General features: G+C 40.9%; 1 protein-coding gene across 1 annotated transcript in view; it reads right to left on the minus strand.

Moving 5' to 3' along the window:
• The window catches only part of stk10 (serine/threonine kinase 10), a 39,110-nt gene that overhangs the window by 2,616 nt on the left and 17,623 nt on the right, over positions 1–18,871 (minus strand). The window contains exons 5-19 of the mRNA XM_070843272.1: positions 16,161–16,233; positions 14,777–14,971; positions 14,005–14,086; positions 9,588–9,722; positions 6,497–6,844; positions 5,791–6,219; positions 3,239–3,363; positions 2,197–2,320; positions 1,775–1,954; positions 1,524–1,616; positions 1,193–1,322; positions 896–1,020; positions 579–767; positions 366–491; positions 95–208 (exon numbers count right to left, since the gene is read on the minus strand). Of these exons, the coding sequence (XP_070699373.1) occupies positions 95–208; positions 366–491; positions 579–767; positions 896–1,020; positions 1,193–1,322; positions 1,524–1,616; positions 1,775–1,954; positions 2,197–2,320; positions 3,239–3,363; positions 5,791–6,219; positions 6,497–6,844; positions 9,588–9,722; positions 14,005–14,086; positions 14,777–14,971; positions 16,161–16,233 (2,468 nt within the window). The remainder of the gene's footprint in view (positions 1–94; positions 209–365; positions 492–578; positions 768–895; positions 1,021–1,192; positions 1,323–1,523; positions 1,617–1,774; positions 1,955–2,196; positions 2,321–3,238; positions 3,364–5,790; positions 6,220–6,496; positions 6,845–9,587; positions 9,723–14,004; positions 14,087–14,776; positions 14,972–16,160; positions 16,234–18,871) is intronic.

An 18,871-nucleotide genomic window follows, 5' to 3' on the forward strand; every position in this document is an offset into this window, starting at 1 on the left:
AATAATTTCAGTAAAAATAATGAATGCAGATAAGCTAGTGGATAAAATCTGTTTTGTGTAGCACACTGTAATAACACTTATGGGAAACACGTACCATCTTTCTGGGTTTCAGATGATCCCTCCATTCCTTCAGCAGCTGGTTGTGTTGTTCGTCCAAGTGCTTGAGCCTCTGAGTCTCATTCTCAACTAACAGGTGACATTTTTCATTCTGGAGCACAAAAAAAAAGGGGAAAAAAAACAACATATTGTCATCATTGAGTGTTCTGTCCTACAGACAAGTAAAAGGAGAAATATGCCTTAGAAACTTTGATGGAGTGACAAATGTCATGTGTGTAGAAGATGAGAAAGTGTCGTCCGTCATCCACCTGCAGCTGCTGCAGCTCTCTGATGTTGCTGTCACACTGGCCAATCATCTCTCTCATCTGGTTCTCGTGTTTCTGCTGCTGATGAAGCCTCTCTGCCTTCTGCCGCTTATCCTCCTGCTGAGAAAACTAAAGAGAGACAAGAGGGAGTGAGTTACTAAATTATTAACTTTGTGCATAATTATGTGAGGGAGAAAACCCGTGCTGCCCCCGCACCTGTTTGATCTTCTCTCTGTCCTCTGAGGCGCTGCCTGTTGAGTTGATGCGGAGGCTCTTCTTAAACATGGCCATGCGGGTCTTGGCCTCACTGCGCTGGATCTTAGGCATCCGGCTCTTCTCCTGCTGCTGCCGAGCTTTCAGGATCTCAATCATTCGCTGATTGTAGCACTGCATCTGTTCCTGCTCCTGTAGTGACACGGAAAATAGACACAGTGTTGCATTCACGTGACGCGCACGTATCCGGTGTGTGCTCATTCCCCACTCACGATTCTGTGATTTAACCCCATAGTTAAAATAGTGTAGAATCATAATACCTTCTCGTGTTTTTTGAGAAGCTGATGCCTCTGGAGGAAGTACTGGTCTTTCAGCTGCTGCTTCAATAACTGGTGCCTCTCGTAGAGGTTCTTCTCCTCCATGTCCCATATCGTAGCTTCACGTTCTAATCATAACAAGGAGGGAAAGAAGAAGTTACTGAAACACAATATGTCAACACAGTAGAATATATACAGTATAACATCACATTACCCCAGGGGTACGCAGAAAAAAAAGACTTATGATCAGGTGGTCTGTTGAGTTGAAGCAACCCTACGCCCCTATGACAGATACCATACCTCTGATTAGGTGGTGTTTCTTGTTAAGGCATCCCCTCTCCATCTCTGCGATGTCCCTCTTGTTGTTGGAGATGATTCTCTTCAGCGTGGTGTCCAGGTGGCTCTTCTGAGCTTCCAAGAATCTGTTCTCCTAAAAACACAGAAGAGAAAGACGTGGAGGGAGAAAAGGAGATGTGGCTCATTTATTCCATAAGAGAAGAAAAAAAAAGTTTGATTGGGCTGAGAGGTTAATTTATTGTGTAGGTTATATGATAGCTTTTCATTTCTCAGTATTTTCAAAAGCGATCCAGTGAAGCAGACAAGAAAATACCACGAGCGATAAACAACTTACCTCTCTGATTTTCGTTTCTTGGAAGGAGTTCATCATGTGCTTCAAGGATTCTTTACGCTGACTTCTGGGCAGCTTATCAACTGATTGTTTTACCTACACATATCAAAATAAGGCACTATATTCAATGAGTGTGACACAGGACTTAAACACAAGAAAGGATGTGAAGACTTTCTTTGACCTATTCGCATTCCTTCATCCCACGAATTCTTATGATTTAACTGAACTCAACGAACGAAAGCAAGAAAGCGCACCTCCTTCTTCTTGTGTTTCATCTGATCCTGGAACTTGTGGTGTTCTCGCTCCTGCTCTGCTTTGATGCGTTTGGTCTCTTCCTTGAGTTTAACATTGTGGTCTGCCTCCATCTTCTCAATAGTCTGCTTCTGGTGCTTCTCCAGGTTCTCCAGTTCCACATCATAGTGCTTCTTCTTGGCCTGGAAGATAGGAAACAATCACACTATGAGTTTGGTGAAAATAAAAACAGCCGTAGAACATTTTGTATGACATTAAACAGAGTTAAAGCAACAACCTTCTGACAAGAATTCAGCAGAAACATTAACTGTGAATCTTCACAACTGTAGAATTTAGTTGCATTACATTATGTTGCTTGGTGTACCTAATAAAGGGACAGCTGTGTGTGTGTGTGTGTGTGTGTGTGTGTGTGGCTGTGACTCACATTCATCTCCTGGTCAAAACGTCTCTGCATTTGGTCTTTCTGCGTTTCCAGCTTGGCGTTTAGAACGGCCTGAGCGCGGTGCTCTTCCTTCTGCAGCAAACGGAGCTCACGCAGCTCCTGACGCCTAAACACACGCACAGTTATTTTTAACAAAAACAAAGCATTTGTTTAAATTTTCAAACAGGCAAATATAGTTCATAGTAATATTTAAGGTTAATAGTGTATTAATTAGTTTAGAAAGTTAATGGGGAAATATCATCAATGTTCTGTTTTCTCTCAGCCTCTGAACACACGTAATATCAGTGTCCTACCACTAGATGGCAGGAGTAATGCAGGAACTCCACTGAGTTTCAAAAGCAGTCTAACATGTTTAAGACTGTTGTAAATTTACAAATTATTCAATTAAGAAAAATGAAAAAATTGGACAGCACATATAAAAAATATTGTGTTTTTATTGTTTTTATTTTGTGTTGTTGTTTGGTTAGTTGTTTAATTGTTAATTGTTTTTTTTTTATTACATGTACGAAATAAAATCAATCAATCAATCAAAACTGCAGGGACCCTTCTACTTGAACATCTTGACTCCCTTCACCAAAAGTAGCTAAACTACTCATCCTTATCTAAAAGTAACTTCAAAGACTTTTTCTCTGTCAAACCAGAGACTGAATATAAAGAAACTATTACTTAAATTAGTCTTTTTCCATAACAGTTTGAATATTGGTGAACTAAAATCTCAAGGGGCCAAAGCCCAAAAGAGCAGGATGCCTGAAATAGTATGTATTATAAAAAACAACATCCAACAGGCCACTTATCATTGTACAGGCTTCACTCTGGCCTGAGGAATGAACAGACCCCGGAGTTCATTGCCCTCATTCACAGAGAACGAAAGCAGATTATTTTTCCAGGAACAAAACAAGGCCGACCAAAGATGGAGACACGGACAGCACACGTGTCAAACTCCGCTCATCGAGATGGAGAGCGGATCTATATTTAACTTTCTGTACTGAATGTGTGTTCTGTAGACAGACAGTCATCCGCATACCTCAGGAATCTCATCTCCTCATCTTTCTTCTCATCGTCCCTGATGATCTTGGAGGTGGTCACGCTCACCTCCACGCCGTCAATGACAAACTTCCTGGTTCGTTTTAGAGTCTTACTTGAGAAAGCCTGAGAGACAGACAGAGAGGGGCAAAGGTCACAAAAAGGGATGACATTGGACTAAACCAGAACTTAAGTGCAAGTAAAGTAAAAAAAAGGATCAAAATAAATGCAGCAGAACCAGGTACATTTCAGATTCTTCCATCCTGAAGCTAAATTAACCACCGACAGCTCGTCAAGTGATGTCAATCACATTGCATCAAGGGACGTCACTTGAAGCAATTTATCAGATTTCGCACAGGTCGCTAATTGGCGATAAGAGGCTTTGACTACACAAGTAGGAGAACCCCCCCCCACCCCCTCAAGACCCGTAAATTGACTTTAAAGTGTTTAAAGCAGAGTTCCTCTTTAAATATGCATGCATTTGGGATTCCCAGTGTAGTCTTTATCTGTTGGAAAGAGAGGCAGCTGTGTGTTAATGTGTGTTGACAAAGGCATTAATATTCCTGTCAGTCTGGTTCTACTGTAACAAGCAGCAAGGCGCTCCATCCATCACTGTAATGGGGAGCGCCATGCAGGAAGTAACAATACAGCCTCATGCAGTTCATATGGCACAGTGGGACTCTCTACAATGTTTGGTGAAAGCTTACTTAATCTGTAGCAAGGTTGAGAAACTATCAACCAGCTTGGCAATTTTCTTAGTTAGTGGAAATCTAGGTTTTAACTAAAAATTAGCAGTCTATTGCTTTATTTTTATTTTCTCTAGTTATGTCATACTCTATGATACATTCAGAGTCAGGGTGTGACCCCTCCTTATAATTGAACAGACAAAATTGTGTTGTTGAAGGATCACTGTTCCATTGTCCCCTATCTAAATTAGCCACATCAGACAATATTTACAAGACTGATATGGCAGGGTTTACTCTGCACACACGGAGTGGTTTAAACCCTAGATGTTGTCATTTCCTGGTTTATAAAGGAGAGAAGGAAACTGAACCAATGAGCTAGAATTAATTTGGTTTGTGCAAAATGTTGTCCACCCTGACAAAGCTTCCTCGTGAGTCCTAAACAGCTGAGCAAATACAGCACTACTTTAACAGATGACAGCCACTGGATGTTACTTTTGCACTGTTCTCTGCTGTTGATCCTCTTTCTACACGACTGACACATTTACAGTGACACTAAATCCATGTGCGTGTGTTTGAGTGTGTCATTAAGTCCAAACTGGCACTATAATGAGAGGACATGTGGGTCATTCTGTAGCTCGGCTGACTTGTTTGCGTTTGAGGCTCTACATGACTGTGTTTACTTCCTATTACTTGCCATTCACAAAAATCACAAACGCAGCTCTCCTGTACACAGATAGAGTTTCCCTTGCACATGCTCGTGCACACACACACACACACACACACACACACACACTAATGCTCTCAATCATACACACTTGTGCAGACACACACTTTCACACAAAAGTCAGTGTCCTCCTGTCCAAAAACAAAGACAGCCCATTCACTCTCAGTGCAGGCTACTGGCTGAGTCGCCTGCTGAATAATCTGTTCTGGAAAAACTTAACATACCACAAACAGACACTACTCCACACACAGTCAATAGGATTTCAATCATGGTCAGTACATAAGCCTCCAGAAGCAGCAGAGTGACAATGAGCTGCATAGAAACTCCCATTCACACTGGTGAATACTGAACCGTGCCCACACAAAGGGCAGTGTTGGTCCTAATGAATGGAAAATGTTGCATATTTCGCTTCAGAAAGGCTTGGTGTCTACTGATAAAATGCTTTCTCTCTTCTCTTCCCATCAGGCTGAGCACAGACTTGGTGATCGTCAAGGCCTCTATTGGTTACAGGAATTATCCTTTGCTAGACTACTAAGCCTTAAAAAAAAAAAAAATCGAATAAAATAAAAACTTGCATGAAAAATGCATATTGATTTTCAGCTTTCACAGAGGTGTTTAAAACTGTTTCTAAATAATTCAGGCCAGCTTCGCCAAATAAATCCATATTCACCACAAATTACACTTGATTAAAAAAGAAAACATTCGGCTTAAGAGTATAAAATGATTTATTCTCCAAACCCTAACGAATTGCTACGTGTAGTGGAAGTCTAATGGAAGACAGGCCATCCTCTGTTTCAGATGGTCAACACCCACACCCCAAAACACAACACAATGCAGTTTCAGTTCCTCTGTGGGAGCTGCGAAATACTTTTTCCAAGGAGGGGTTTTCCTACAGAGGAGCTGCCTCTGCACCTCTTTTACACTTCAATACCGGCCTATTTCGCTTTAAAAGACACGACCTCCTGAAACACTTAGTGAAAACAGGATATGTCTATAAGCCATTCCCTGCATCAACAAGTCATTATGCAAGGCAATTTTCATTCGGGTACTTGTGAAGGGACAAGACTGAGTGAATATTCATACAGGGCAGATTAGGCTGCGCATTTCTTCAGTTAGAGAAAGTGCTGCTCCATGGTTACTCACCCTTGTGGACATTGAGATGTTCTCCTTGTGGATCGACATGTCCATGCTCTCTGACGCCATGCTACCTGAATAAGAGTACCGCTGGTTGATGATCCCTCCGTTGATATAAGGTGAGACACTCTCAGTGTTTCCCCCCGTGGATGTTCTCTCTGGGGTACCCTTGATTAAGCTACCGTTTGGCCCAGAACGGGGTGTGGGAACGTGGGTGGGAGCTGAAGAGGAAGCTGGCGTGGGTGTAGGAGTGACAGTGGGACTTCGGCTTGGAGTTGATAAGCCTCCATTAGCCCTGACTTTGCTCTCTTCCTCTGTCGCCTGGATCTTGGGCACCTCTGGGTCTGCTGTATCTATAATGATGTCAACATGTTCCTCGGATGCCTCGGGCTGGGGAGGAGATGGCGGCTGCTCGGTCTCTGGGGTCTCCCCAACAACCTTAAAATGAATTTCAGGATTATTACCAATACATTTCAGTTTTAGTACCAATACTAAAGTACCAATAACTGCAATATACTTGTTCCCCTCTTTTTAAGGGTATATATCTGTCCACTAGTTTATTATTTATTGTTTTTCTAAAGTTTCCATTTTCTAATTTCACCACCATGGCACTAATAAAGTAATATCTTCTCTTAAATCTTTCAATACAACACAGTCAACACCATCAACAGAGGAAATAATATTTCATTTTCTGATACAAAAGTCTGAAGGGCACCTTTTCCTCCTCTGATGTTGGGGTAATCTTCCCATCCTCAATGCCTGAATCGGAGCTGGTCTTAGTCGAGGCCTCGCTCTCAGATTTCTCTGATTCAAGAATGACTTCATCAGCGAGTTTGTCACCCAAGTCCTCTGGCGCTTTTGGAGGGAGATTCTGCCGTGGTAGGGGAACAGGGACCACCATGACGGGGCCAGGCTGCTCTTCTGTTGGTGTATCTGGCTCTGCCTCCCTCCTGGGTAAAGGAAATGGTGTGGTTGGAGGGGGTGTGGTGGGGCTTGGGGTGTCCGGAGACTGGTCTCCTTCCAAACTGGTCTGACTTGTCTGGCATGGCTCCTTGCCTGGAGACTTGGAATGAGGAGAGACAGAATAGAGGTGTTGTTACGCAGTGATGCGACAAAAAAATTGATATTTTTATGCTTGAAGCCTGGCCATTTAGGAGGTGCAGGACAAGATGTGTGTTCATGTTTTTAAGTCAGTAAAAAGGAGAGTTTAGACTTGGTGGTTATCAAAGTCTTGTCCGGTTGCTCTCTCTACAACAGAATGCTGACATCACTTGTTTATGCAAGATCTAAACACTGGTTTTAGCCCAAATGCTAATTGCTAAATTCCTTCAGGCATCCCATCTTCAGTGAAGTAACATTAACTACGAGCTTCAGTAGGAATGCAGTCATTCCTGCTTAAACACCTGCACTGTTACCTTTCACTGTGGCAGAGATCTTATCTGTAATGAGCACACTAATAATTAAACAGAGGTGGAAGCCTGTGTAAATCACGGCTGACAACCAGGGACAATATGTGTGATAAATTGATTCTTGATAAACACTTTGAAAATAAAGCAGTGGAGAGTCTATTGGTTTGTGCTTCACTTTGAAAATGCATTTCGCCAAGTTAAATTTAAGATTTGTGTGAAACTTTTAATACCACATAGACTGCATTTAAATACCTGTTCCACAGTCACACTGGAGCAAAGTACAAAATATATCAATGAATATAATGAAGGGATGATAAGGCCTAGAATTATTTACAAAGTGCAGGAATTTATTACCATTTATATAACATCTTATCAACACTTGCATAACCTAATCTCATTGAGATTAAAAATCTTTTACAATACCTGCTAAAACAGACTGACATCATGAAACATAAAACACAAGAAAACTGTATACAAAAATGCAACTGTAAAATGAATTGTATAAATTTGCTAAGAAAAGTCACAACCATGAAGCAACCAGAGGAGGAAGTTTCTGATGCAAATACAGATTTCACAGAATTCACAGAAAAAGGTCATTTTCACGGTTTTAAATCTAATTACAGGTTCCCCACATGTGTGTTAGACATGCTGATTCTATGGTCTTTAATTATAGCACCAAAATGGTATTTTAGAATTATATGCCCATTTATCTGTCAAACGGAGCAATTCTTCTTCCGGAAATACCTCTCTACTGTCTTCCTCTAGAGGTAAACAATACCATGAGACATCTTTATGGTAAGGTTCAGCCTTTCTAATGTCTCAGCAAACATCTCCGTCTGGCTGGGTACGATATATAGGAAGAGATAAACAGTCAGGCAACTGCTTGGCTCACTTTCAGGGCCTCGTAACTTTGTGTCAAAATATTGCTGTGTGCGTGCAAGAGTGGCCTTGCTAGAAAAGATGAGGAAACAACTGCGAAGATATCATAGTTAACCAAGCACAAGGATTAGAAATATGATGTTATGGCCCATATACAGTCATTTATAGTGAAGTCTGTGATAAACATCAACATACATTGATATTTACATTCATCTCATTATTTCCCTATAAATAAATGTTTGTTTTGCAACCCCAAAATCCACAGGAAAACTGCGCAGTAGCAATAAACCCAAATCACAATAAATGTAACATTTTGTGTTTAAAACCTCTAGTGGGTTTTATCTGGGAAAACTCCTGACACACTGGAAATCATGAGTTTCAAGTCTTCTTTTTAGTAAACACAACGAGGCAAAGAACAGATACATAAATAGTAATATAAATAAATAAATGCATAAATGGCACCGCCTGCAGAAACTCAAACTTCCAAAGATTCATCCATAGACCTAAAAGTGATTCACTAGATGTTTGGAAAGGGCAGTGCAAAGCAGTGCAGCAATGACCGCTAAGCCAAGTTTCGAACTACACTGGAGCCAAGTTATTCACCTCAATAAATTTGGACTTCATCACACTAACTGTTGACAATAGGGGAGGAAGAGATAAGTGGGCCAACATTCAACTTCACGGAGAGAAAAACATCCACGTTCAACACATTATCAACACATCTGTCTGCTCACAGCTATGATTTCTAGGGTCTTCTATCACTGTAGGTTCACTAGTGTACAATAACTTGTGTGTCTTTAGTTAAGGGTCACAGCATAACAACAGAACAATGTGCAACTTTAAATAATTCACTCCATCAGGGGTTGCGAGGTGATGGTGTTTCTATGCAGCACCGAGACTGAAGGCAGCACCTATATTTAACCATGTGTGGGTGTGCATGAATGCCAGGATTCCTGTTTCCGCTCCTTTGTTTGTGCACAGGGCAGGCGGTGAACTGCACCCTCCTAATATGTCACTTTCTAATCTTATGCCCTCTTAGGATTTCTGAATGGCTTCTGCAGAATGAACCCTCAGGAAGGCCGTGTTTACCAAAAATACTATTCAAAGAGGTCAACAGGACAGTAGGGAAAGTGGACGACCGGGGAAGAGCCCGTGTGTTTGAAGGCATGAGTGCATGTGCAGGTAAATGCATGCCTTTGTGTGATTATGTGAGTTCCAGCTTAATTACATAGTCTGGGACTAAAACCAAAGCACGTTTTAAATTATAACCTGTCAGTGTTTTTTTTTTGTTTTTTTTATAGTAGAAGTCAGATCACAAGAGTTACTGTCCCATTATTGACCTTGTAAGTCCAGATCACGTGTACTTTTACCACCTAACAGCTTAAAGCCACAAGGCCTTCAAAAAAAAGCTACTGGAGGAACATGACTGCCTACTGCCCACTCTCCTTTTGGAAACAAACAATGACAATGAAGAAAGTGAAGGGACATAAAGGAGAAAAAAAAAAAATAGTTTGGTACCACAGTGAGCTCCATGGCGTCGTCGTCCTCTCCTTCCTCTCTATTGTCCTCTATTTCCTCCATGACCTCAGCCTTGGCCTCGGCCACCAGCTCCCGCAGTGGACGGTTAGTCGTCACTGAACTCACAAAAGGGTGCTGTGGACACAAAGGACAGAGAAGACTTGGTTAATTAATTATAAGACAACATTCACAGAGTGACTGGTGCCTAAATGGCAAGACTTTAAGATTTTTCCCCTTGTATTTAATTTAATGCATCTTATTCTGAGGATAAATGACCACACAGGAGAGAGAGAGACTTTATGTGACAACAGGATGAACACTGTTACAACCATTAAACAATATTTGCTGGAGGGAAACAGGACACATTACCCATGGATATGAATATCAATAAAACATGAGTTAAACATGATTATTGCTTGAGAGATGCTGCAAGTACTGAGTTGATGATGAGGCCTTTAATTAAGTTACTGAATTAGCTGGAAATGTCTAAAATGAAACGAAACAATTAGGAGATGTAAAAGGCTTCAGTTAACAAGGCAAAAACTGTGTAAAATATGCAACCACTGTAAATACAAGGCAGCAGAGGACTTTCACTACAAGGGAAACTCTATCTGCCACCTGCCAGTTCCTGAACAGCTACGACAACAGTGGCTCTACAATACAACTCTCCCCATGATGACACACTGATGGAAGTGTTCAATCTGACATCATTTTCTTAAAATACCAAACTACATTTACTTCAATAGCTGCAAAAGGAGAAAATGTGTGTTTTGCCTGGGTGCAAACAAGGCAGTGATAAGTAGATTCCAAGGAGAATTTCCAAGACTAAATTAAAAGTTGAGCACAGCATGGATACAAGGCTGATCATCTATTATTCAGACGCTTTGCACTACTGTGTAATTTAATTTGAACAGCTGACAAAGGGAAAAGGCTAAAAGTGGTGGTGGACCATGAAGTCAGGGTGTGTGTGTGTGTTTGTGAGTGTGTGCGTGGGTGTTGTTTGTGTGCAGGGGCATGTCCTCGAGGACTGCATTAGGCTACAGCTTTTAACTTCTCCAATGACTACCAACAGTCAGCTCTTGTCTAATGAATCACTCAGTGTAAATGCTGAGTGCCAGATAACCTTTTATTACACCACAGTGGAAATAATTGTGTTGGAAAAAAATGTTTGGAAAACACTTTTCATTTTGAAAAAATATTATATATAAATACACACACATGCAATTGTTTACAGCAAATGTGGGAGGATACAAAAGGGTCTTAGTAGGATCTACTGTGTTTCGAATTCAAGCAAATAAAGGTCCTGGAGTGGGATTTATATGTATAGAGGAGGAGAGCCTCACTGGGTTAATTAAAGACACATTTAAACTGACATGATTCAGACTGAACAAGCACTTCCTGAGAACACACCAACATGCTGAGTGGTCAGCCATCGTATTGTAAAAGCCATACAAATCTGTAGTGGTACGGAGTGAGATAAGCAAATACTGGGACAATATTAGCATATTTGCTCACCGACCAGTCCAAAAATACTTTCCAAGCTTGTGATGCTTGAAGGAGGGTGTGACAGTTGAGCCAGTGTTGCAGTAGGTGCATGCATTTAAAGGACAGCTTTAGTACTTTCCTTTATATAATATAAAAGCCTACAGAGGTATATCAAAGGGAAAAAGCAAACACTGCAGTATAGCTGCTCTGTTAAATCAACCTTTCTTTTGTAAAAAAAAAATAATGAATCAAGATTTGGATCAGTGGAGCTCATGTCCTCTCTTTTAGGTTTCACGTTGCTTTAGACCCAGTGAGGCCGGTAACTTTGGGTCTTACATGCGTGGTTGTGCGTGAAAAAGTTAAATGTGAACAACGTGGCCCATTAGAGGTCCAGAGTGGGGCTCTGCCTGAGGGCAGAGTTACTGTGTGTCGTATTACAGTGTGTGTATTTGTATGTCAGTCTGTGTGAGAATAAATGTGAGTTTTAGTTGGGAAAGTGAGGGCATTGTGGTCAGTCTTCACTTCTTCGAGGGTGGTTCAGAGGTTAAGACTTGTTTTTAGGGTTAAGGTTATAATTAGCTCTAGGTTACGCTTGGGGCAAGGGTTGGGGTTAGACAAGTAGTAATTTAGGTCCGCATAAATAAAATTCACTTGACTTTTATTTGCCAAATTTTTGAAATATCAGTCTGAGAAAAAGTTACAGTTCTTATTATATATCATTTCAAGAAAGAAATCCCTTACTGTATAATCCACAGACCTCACAGGAACTATTTCTACTGAAAAATAGTTCCTGATGAAAGCTTGTTCTTTGGTTTATCCAGAGAGACATAGTATTTTCTAGAGAGATGTTATTACATTTTTAAAAATGAAATTCTTCAATGCTTTGACCACCAAGGATCTCAGAACCTGCGCAAATGTAACAAACTTAAAAGTGGTTTTTAAAGACTGACATTATATGACCCCCCATCAGACAAAACTGAGACAACTGAGCCATTAAAGTATGTCAAATTAGCTATTAGCAGTTTGCAAAGGACCATGGATGTACAACAACTCTTCAGTACTTTGGTACAACAAAAACTTTGGTAAAAAAAAGTAGGCAAGTTCTGGTGTTCTAAGGGTCTAGGGTTAAAAACATATATTTTTCTATGATTTTTTTAAAGATTTGTTTGGGCCTTTTCAGCAATGAACATTAAAGATATAAGTATAAACTATAATAAATCCATATAAATTTGAATTCCTGCATTGACTTCTTGTTGTTACAACACTGTGAAGCACCTATCCCTTGAACTTGTCTCACACCCTTCACCTCCTGAGAATCGTGCTTCACTTCTGAAAACCAGAACAATCTATGGGGGAAAAAAAAAGCGTGGAAGTTGTGTGAACTGACCCTTTAAGTCAGGGTCGGGTTTGAACACACAGCTGTATGTGGGCTAGGGAAGGCATGCTGCCGATGAGGGTTTGTCCGTCTGTGTCTGCACATGTCAGTGCTGCAAAACCACAACAAAGCCGTGTCTCTTAGATAACATCGCCAACTATTCCCGTGGAAAAATTACTCAACATACAGACACGCTGTGATCCAAAACAACCAAGACAACCGTTCAATATCATACACGAAGGGAAGCTATGCCGAAAAGACTGTAAGAATCCTGACCATGAGAAACTATGTGGGAGGAGAAGCTATATTCAGTATGGGTACAAGTCATCCAGATGGTCTCCCACCAGCCACAGTGACTGATTCTGTGTCATGTTGTTTTGTATACATTCTTTACAAGCACACATGTGGGACAGACACGAGGCAAGAGGTTCAAAAATGTTTTAAACCAATGCCACCCTAGAAAAAAGCCCGATGACGAAGACTTTTTGAATCTTTCATTTCCTCTTTTGATAGTCACACATACCTCATGCAGTTATCTTATGATTCATTATTATATTCCTGTTCACTTACTGCACTTCATCTGTTCTCGACAGCCGACACACTCCAATGAATAACTGCATTACAAAGTCTGACAAAAAATGTGTCACTGCCACTTCCAGTAAAGCAACATCATTCAACATCTATTGCATAGTAGAATTGAATGCTATCATTGCATAACTATCTACAGCAAATACTATCTGACAGCCGTTAGGAGCAGCAGGCATGATAAACATCTAAAACTTCCAGCACGGCACCAAAAACTGGACCGCGCCCGTCTCTTTCCCCCCACTAGAGAGCACATGCAGAATTCCCAGCGGGCCTGGGTCTAGAATTTTCATCTCTGCCTCTCTCTAATTGGCCAGAGGTGGCGAGCTCAGGGTAATCCAGACATGCTATTGGCGGAGGGTGGGAATGTAAATTGTTGGCATTCCCTCAGCTGTGGGATACAGACAGGAAACTGTGGCTCTGAATTTTAATAGACACTGTGCTCGTGCTTTAATCCACACCCTGTTCCCCTTTTTCTCTCATTTTCTTGCTCGAGATTCTGGATTTTGAGAAAGATTTGTCAAGGCTCATCCTCAGATATCAAGGTTTTACTTCATTAGCACTTACATGTAAAGTTTTCTTTCTAGGGTCAACAGCCTGAATCATTTGTGATCATTCCAAAAAAAAAAAAAAAAACCACACTTGTCCTTGTGAGGAAAATCTTAGAGGCAATTGGTGAACAATTGCTTCTAAAAGTTTGGAATGATTCTTTTTGAGCTGTGTTCTTTCACTCCTTCTCTGCCTGCTCCATTTCTTGCCCATTCTTGTACACACCTTCTATTCCCCTCCCACTCACATGCCAGTGTCCACTCACTTCCCTGGCATAGATCAGTCCACTCAGGTCTTAAAATAAAAGATTGTGTGTGTTGGCGCAAGATAAGGACAGACAGAGGGACAATATCCCATCATACATCAAAGTGCAGCATTATATAACTTTTGCTGGGTTATAATTGCACATTGCATCAGGCCTACCTCCATGAGTTGCACTGCAGTCGGACGAGTCTCTGGGTTTTTATCCAAAGCTTTCTTCAGGAAATCTCTAAAGTCCCGCGACCTTGGGTGAACAAAAGAAAACAGAATGAATCAAAAACAAGAGGAATGAAAAAAATGTGGGGAAGGGATTAAGGGGTTGTGGCGAAACGAAACTTCTGAAAAGAACATTTCCAGATATGTCGGATATGTGACGCTGGCACATGTGGATCATCTTTGTGCACAGCTGTGCTTCGTACAAAGCTTTCAATAGGGATAAAGAGTCAGCTCCCTATCCAAAATCTCCTTTCAGCACCAGATAACTTCCCATTTGCTGTGCTAAATTTGCTGCTATGGAACATTCAGACTCATAAAATTGATTGGGAAAAAGTTTAGCCTTCGCCTAAGTCCTGACTCTCTGCTGAATTGTATCTGGGGTTTTGAAAAGGGCTAAACGATAATGCGAAGGGGGAGGACAATGTGATATATCGAGCGCCTGTAGTCGATTACAGGACAGTGAGTGGGCAAAAATTTGGTAATAGAACGAAGTTAAATGGCCCGGTGAAATCTAGACAGGAAGATATAAGCCCCTGCTGACTCCCCCTCTCATATCCTATGCCAAAACAAATGAATCAAGCATTGCGCAGAATACTAGGCTTTTATTTCCATTTACTCCTGTTTGGAGTAAAACATGCTTAACATATCCCTGTTTTCTGTTCCCATTGTGCACATATACGATACATTCTTTGTTTTTGTTTTTTTTTTGCATGCTCACCATTTGTGTGGCAGCTCCAGGGTGGGAGGCTCCGATTTGGCAATCTTCAACAGCACCCTCATGGGGTTGAGCTCATGATGCGGCGGTTCAATCTGGGCGAGCTCAATCAGAGTGATTCCCAGAGACCAGATATCGGCCTTGTAGTCGTATGGAGCGTCCTTCATTGTCTCACACATTACCACCTCTGGGGCCATCCTGAGAAAACAGCAGGTAAATACCTATTACACAGTGTTGGACACCGACCCCTCAATTAAAAGCCAACATGCTAACAAATAGGTCCAAATTTACAAATCATAATAATTGGTTCCTAACATGTGAAGATTTGACTATGACACCATGTTGTAAAAATCTTTGTTTTGTTCTATTAACAGACTACTACCGACATGAATTGATAGTCTCTGATTTCATAAAGACACATCTGCAGTATTATTGCAGTATTCTCAGTGTCAGGAAGTGACCGACTGATAATTAGTGCCGAGGGATAAGGAGTGTGTCTCCCCTCTCTCACTCACTATTTTGCGTGTGTCAATATGAAGCACACTTCTCCGGTCAGTGTGTGTTTGCTGACAATCTGAAAAATGGCCCTCATAACCCGCAGCTCTTAGATTTACTCAAGTACAAAGAAAGAAATGTTTGCTCTCCATTTCTTGTTGACTTTTCTAATCGGCACATTCAAGGGAAAGCTGTACACCAAACCATGTCTGCAATTTACTTTTCAGGGACTAATCTGTATTGTGCAAAATGAGAGCGCTGCCGTGTTTCTTAAGCTGGGATGGAATCCCTGATCGATTGCAGCCCGTTCTGGTCAATGATTAACTGCTTCCAACCATATTCAAGCAGGACATAGCCTTGAGGAACAAGGTTCAGTGTGGAGACTTCAAAATGGAGCTTTTCCAATTTGTTCAGGTGTGGAGGAGAGAGCCGCGCTGTTGTGACAACAATGGAGGATTAGAGTAGTGAGCTGAGGTATTGGGTTTACTGCATGTATACACAACATCGTACTCTTTGAAATACTATGGAAAAGTTGTGAGTTGCAGTGAATTTGTTCTCAACAAACAATAATCCACCTCTCAGCCAGGGATGATTGATATGTCTACAGATGGATATTTTGCTATATGCTTTATACCAACATGAATATCCTTTTAATAGCTCAGTGAATTGGATTGGTTATTTTGGATTTAGAATATGTTGCATCAGTGTGATGAACGGCCTTCATTTGCCAGGCATTTCATTCACTTTATTAAGCAAACTGTACAAATGGTGTAAATGGTTTCTCAATTGAATTTCTGCAAGGAAAAAAAAAAGAACAAGTCATCCAACCCTTATAAACATGCATAGCTCTTTTCTTCAGCGGTGTGCCGATGTAGAGTAACGTCTCACTCACCAGTATGGCGTTCCAATGAAAGAATCTCTTCTTTGTAAGGTTTTGTTGTTTTTTGCAGACACTCCAAAATCAGCTACAAGAATGAAGACAGACAAAAATATATAAGACGTGACAGTCGAACAAAGTTCCCCAGAAGCACGTCTGAGTAAGAGGGAGCGCAGCCAGTTGAAAAACTTCCACACCTCTTTTTTCTTTATAGTGAACAAATGGTTTGTAGCTTGTAAAGCTGTCATGAAATTGTGATTGGCAGATACATAAAGCCACAATCAGAGGATTTATAGCAGTCCTGTTTCCTGAACAAGCTGCCCCCATTCCCTAACATGACCCTCAGATTACAGGGGTGCTGTTGCCACTTTGGCTGCTTTCTTTTATTTCTCTCTGGAAGCAGAGTGGCGTGCCCGGTGTTGAGGACAGTTTGGCAGAGGCCTGAGGATTTTACTCAGAAGGAAGCAGGCTGACTGCTTCAATTACAAACTGGCATGTTCTATTACGGGGACTTAAGTGACTGGCTTGGTTTTGCAGACTACAATTCAAATATCTTTGACCTCCCAGCCAAGCATACCATTTGGGCTGTTGCAGTCTAAACTTTTGCAGAAAGAATATACAAAATGTCAATAAATAGTTCTACTGCCTGAACTGTACATCAAAGAAGAGCTCACACATTAATGTGCCGCAGGGTGATTACATACTCCATTACATACTCCAGTAAAATCACACCAGTGGGGGTGGACAGTGTGAACCCAGAGGTTAAACACACATCAGTACATTCTGGAAAAGCGGCTCCTTCCCCTCCCCTCTGCTGGATCACTTGGTTTAGCCCACACTAAAAAGGGGAGCCTCTTTAGAAGCATTATTATGATTGAATGCAAATACTTTTTTCCCTACACACCTGTTTTCTAGTCACGTGTGTAGCTCAAATTGCTGAAGAGATTAACAAACAAGAGTTTTATAAACATTTACCGAAAGTTTATAACAAGTTGTGCTGCATGGAAGAACATAATGTTTAACGCCATGGATCATACTGCAGAAGGATATAATGCACTTGGCCGACCTCAAAGACATTTAATTGCTGTTTTCTTTGGGGTTCGGTCTTGACCTGCTCTTTATGGAAAGCGTCTTGAGATAACGCTGCTATGGATTGGCGCCATATAAATAAAGATTGATTGTTTGATTGATAGATTGATTGATTGATTGGCATGATACGTTTGGAGCCTGCAAATGAGTCAGTGTCATAACTAAATGAGTTTAAACTTTGGTGTCACAGAAAAGGACTTCAACAAGAAGTGCTGTACAAGTTCAGGTCAGTGAGCGCAATGGCTGACAAACTGTGCCAGACAGAGAAAGAGAGAGTGAAATTGAAAAAAAAAAAACAGTAATGCAACAATAAACCATTTGGAATCAAATTAACTAAACTTAAGTGCAGTTCCACAGAGCCAAAGAGAGTACAGAAAGTAAAAACACCACGCATGCAAAACAGACCCTGATATTTTGGTTTTTGCTTTATGTCCGAAGATCCAAATTTCAGGCAACCATTTAGAAAAAGCAGCACGTCCTTAACTGACACTCGCATAAAGCGCATTAAGATGCTTCTCCCTTTTCTGGAAATGACGCCTTGATCCAACACATACTGCCGATTGGGTTGGATCCACAGCATCAGCTGTGCAATGTGAAGAATGCGGAGAACTCTTCAAAAAAAACCAATAAATGAAAATATGCAAAACTTCTAAGAATCCAGTTTTCCCACACAATGTTCACTTATGATCCCCCTACAGCACCACAGGAGGGGTACAGGGCCTCTTTGTGTGTGTGTGTGTGTGTGTGTGTGAGAGAGAGAGACAGCATATTTGTAAGCTAAAGAACAGACCAGTGTGTCAGAGATAACCTGTTATGTTAAGTGGGAATGTGGGGTTTATCAGTGATTGGTTACACTTGCATCATTTTGGCAGTGAAATGTATTTTTCTATGTGAATAATAGGATGTAAACATTACTCCAGGTGGAAAAAAAAGAGTTTCAAATATGTTTATACACTTCATCTTTTGTTCTGCAATAATCTGCTGAATTCTTCCTTTTCTTGAGTTTAATTCAATTTAATGGCCTCACTCCACTCAGTGGATGTACATGACACCACAGACTCTTAATGGAGACTGTGCTGTCTTGTATTCTACATATATTATTTTCATCTCTATGGAATATTTGCCAATTCAACACATTTAAAAAAGCAAGAAAGTACTACCCCATGTCACACATGAAGAGATTTGTTGAATAGACAAAACCCCATCTTGTACTTTGAACAAGATTTGACCAAGATTTTTTTTTCTTAACATCATTTGTACTTCAAAAGGATGTGGTGTTTGGATTTAGCCACCATAACCTGTTCAATCGAGGTCAGAGACCACAAATGCATGTTCTGCAGCCATGCACTGTTTAAACCCACAAAACCTTATTTTAACCGCCCATCGCGTTTCCTAACCTTCTCAAGATGTGGATTCATTTGTGCACCTCAACAACTAAGACACAACCGAAATGTTGCACTGTCTGCACAAATACACTAATGGAAATATTGTGTTTCTGTCAATTCCAGATGAGATTACCCCCAGATTGCATTTTTCAGACTGTGTACACCTACTTGTGTGATCATGGACAAAATGGCACTTGGACACCGTGACGCTTACACAAGGAATAATGGTCAGTGCATAAGCTCTTGCTTTCT

Source organism: Pempheris klunzingeri, chromosome 14 (genome assembly GCF_042242105.1).
Source record: "Pempheris klunzingeri isolate RE-2024b chromosome 14, fPemKlu1.hap1, whole genome shotgun sequence".
Classification (NCBI taxonomy): domain Eukaryota; kingdom Metazoa; phylum Chordata; class Actinopteri; order Acropomatiformes; family Pempheridae; genus Pempheris; species Pempheris klunzingeri.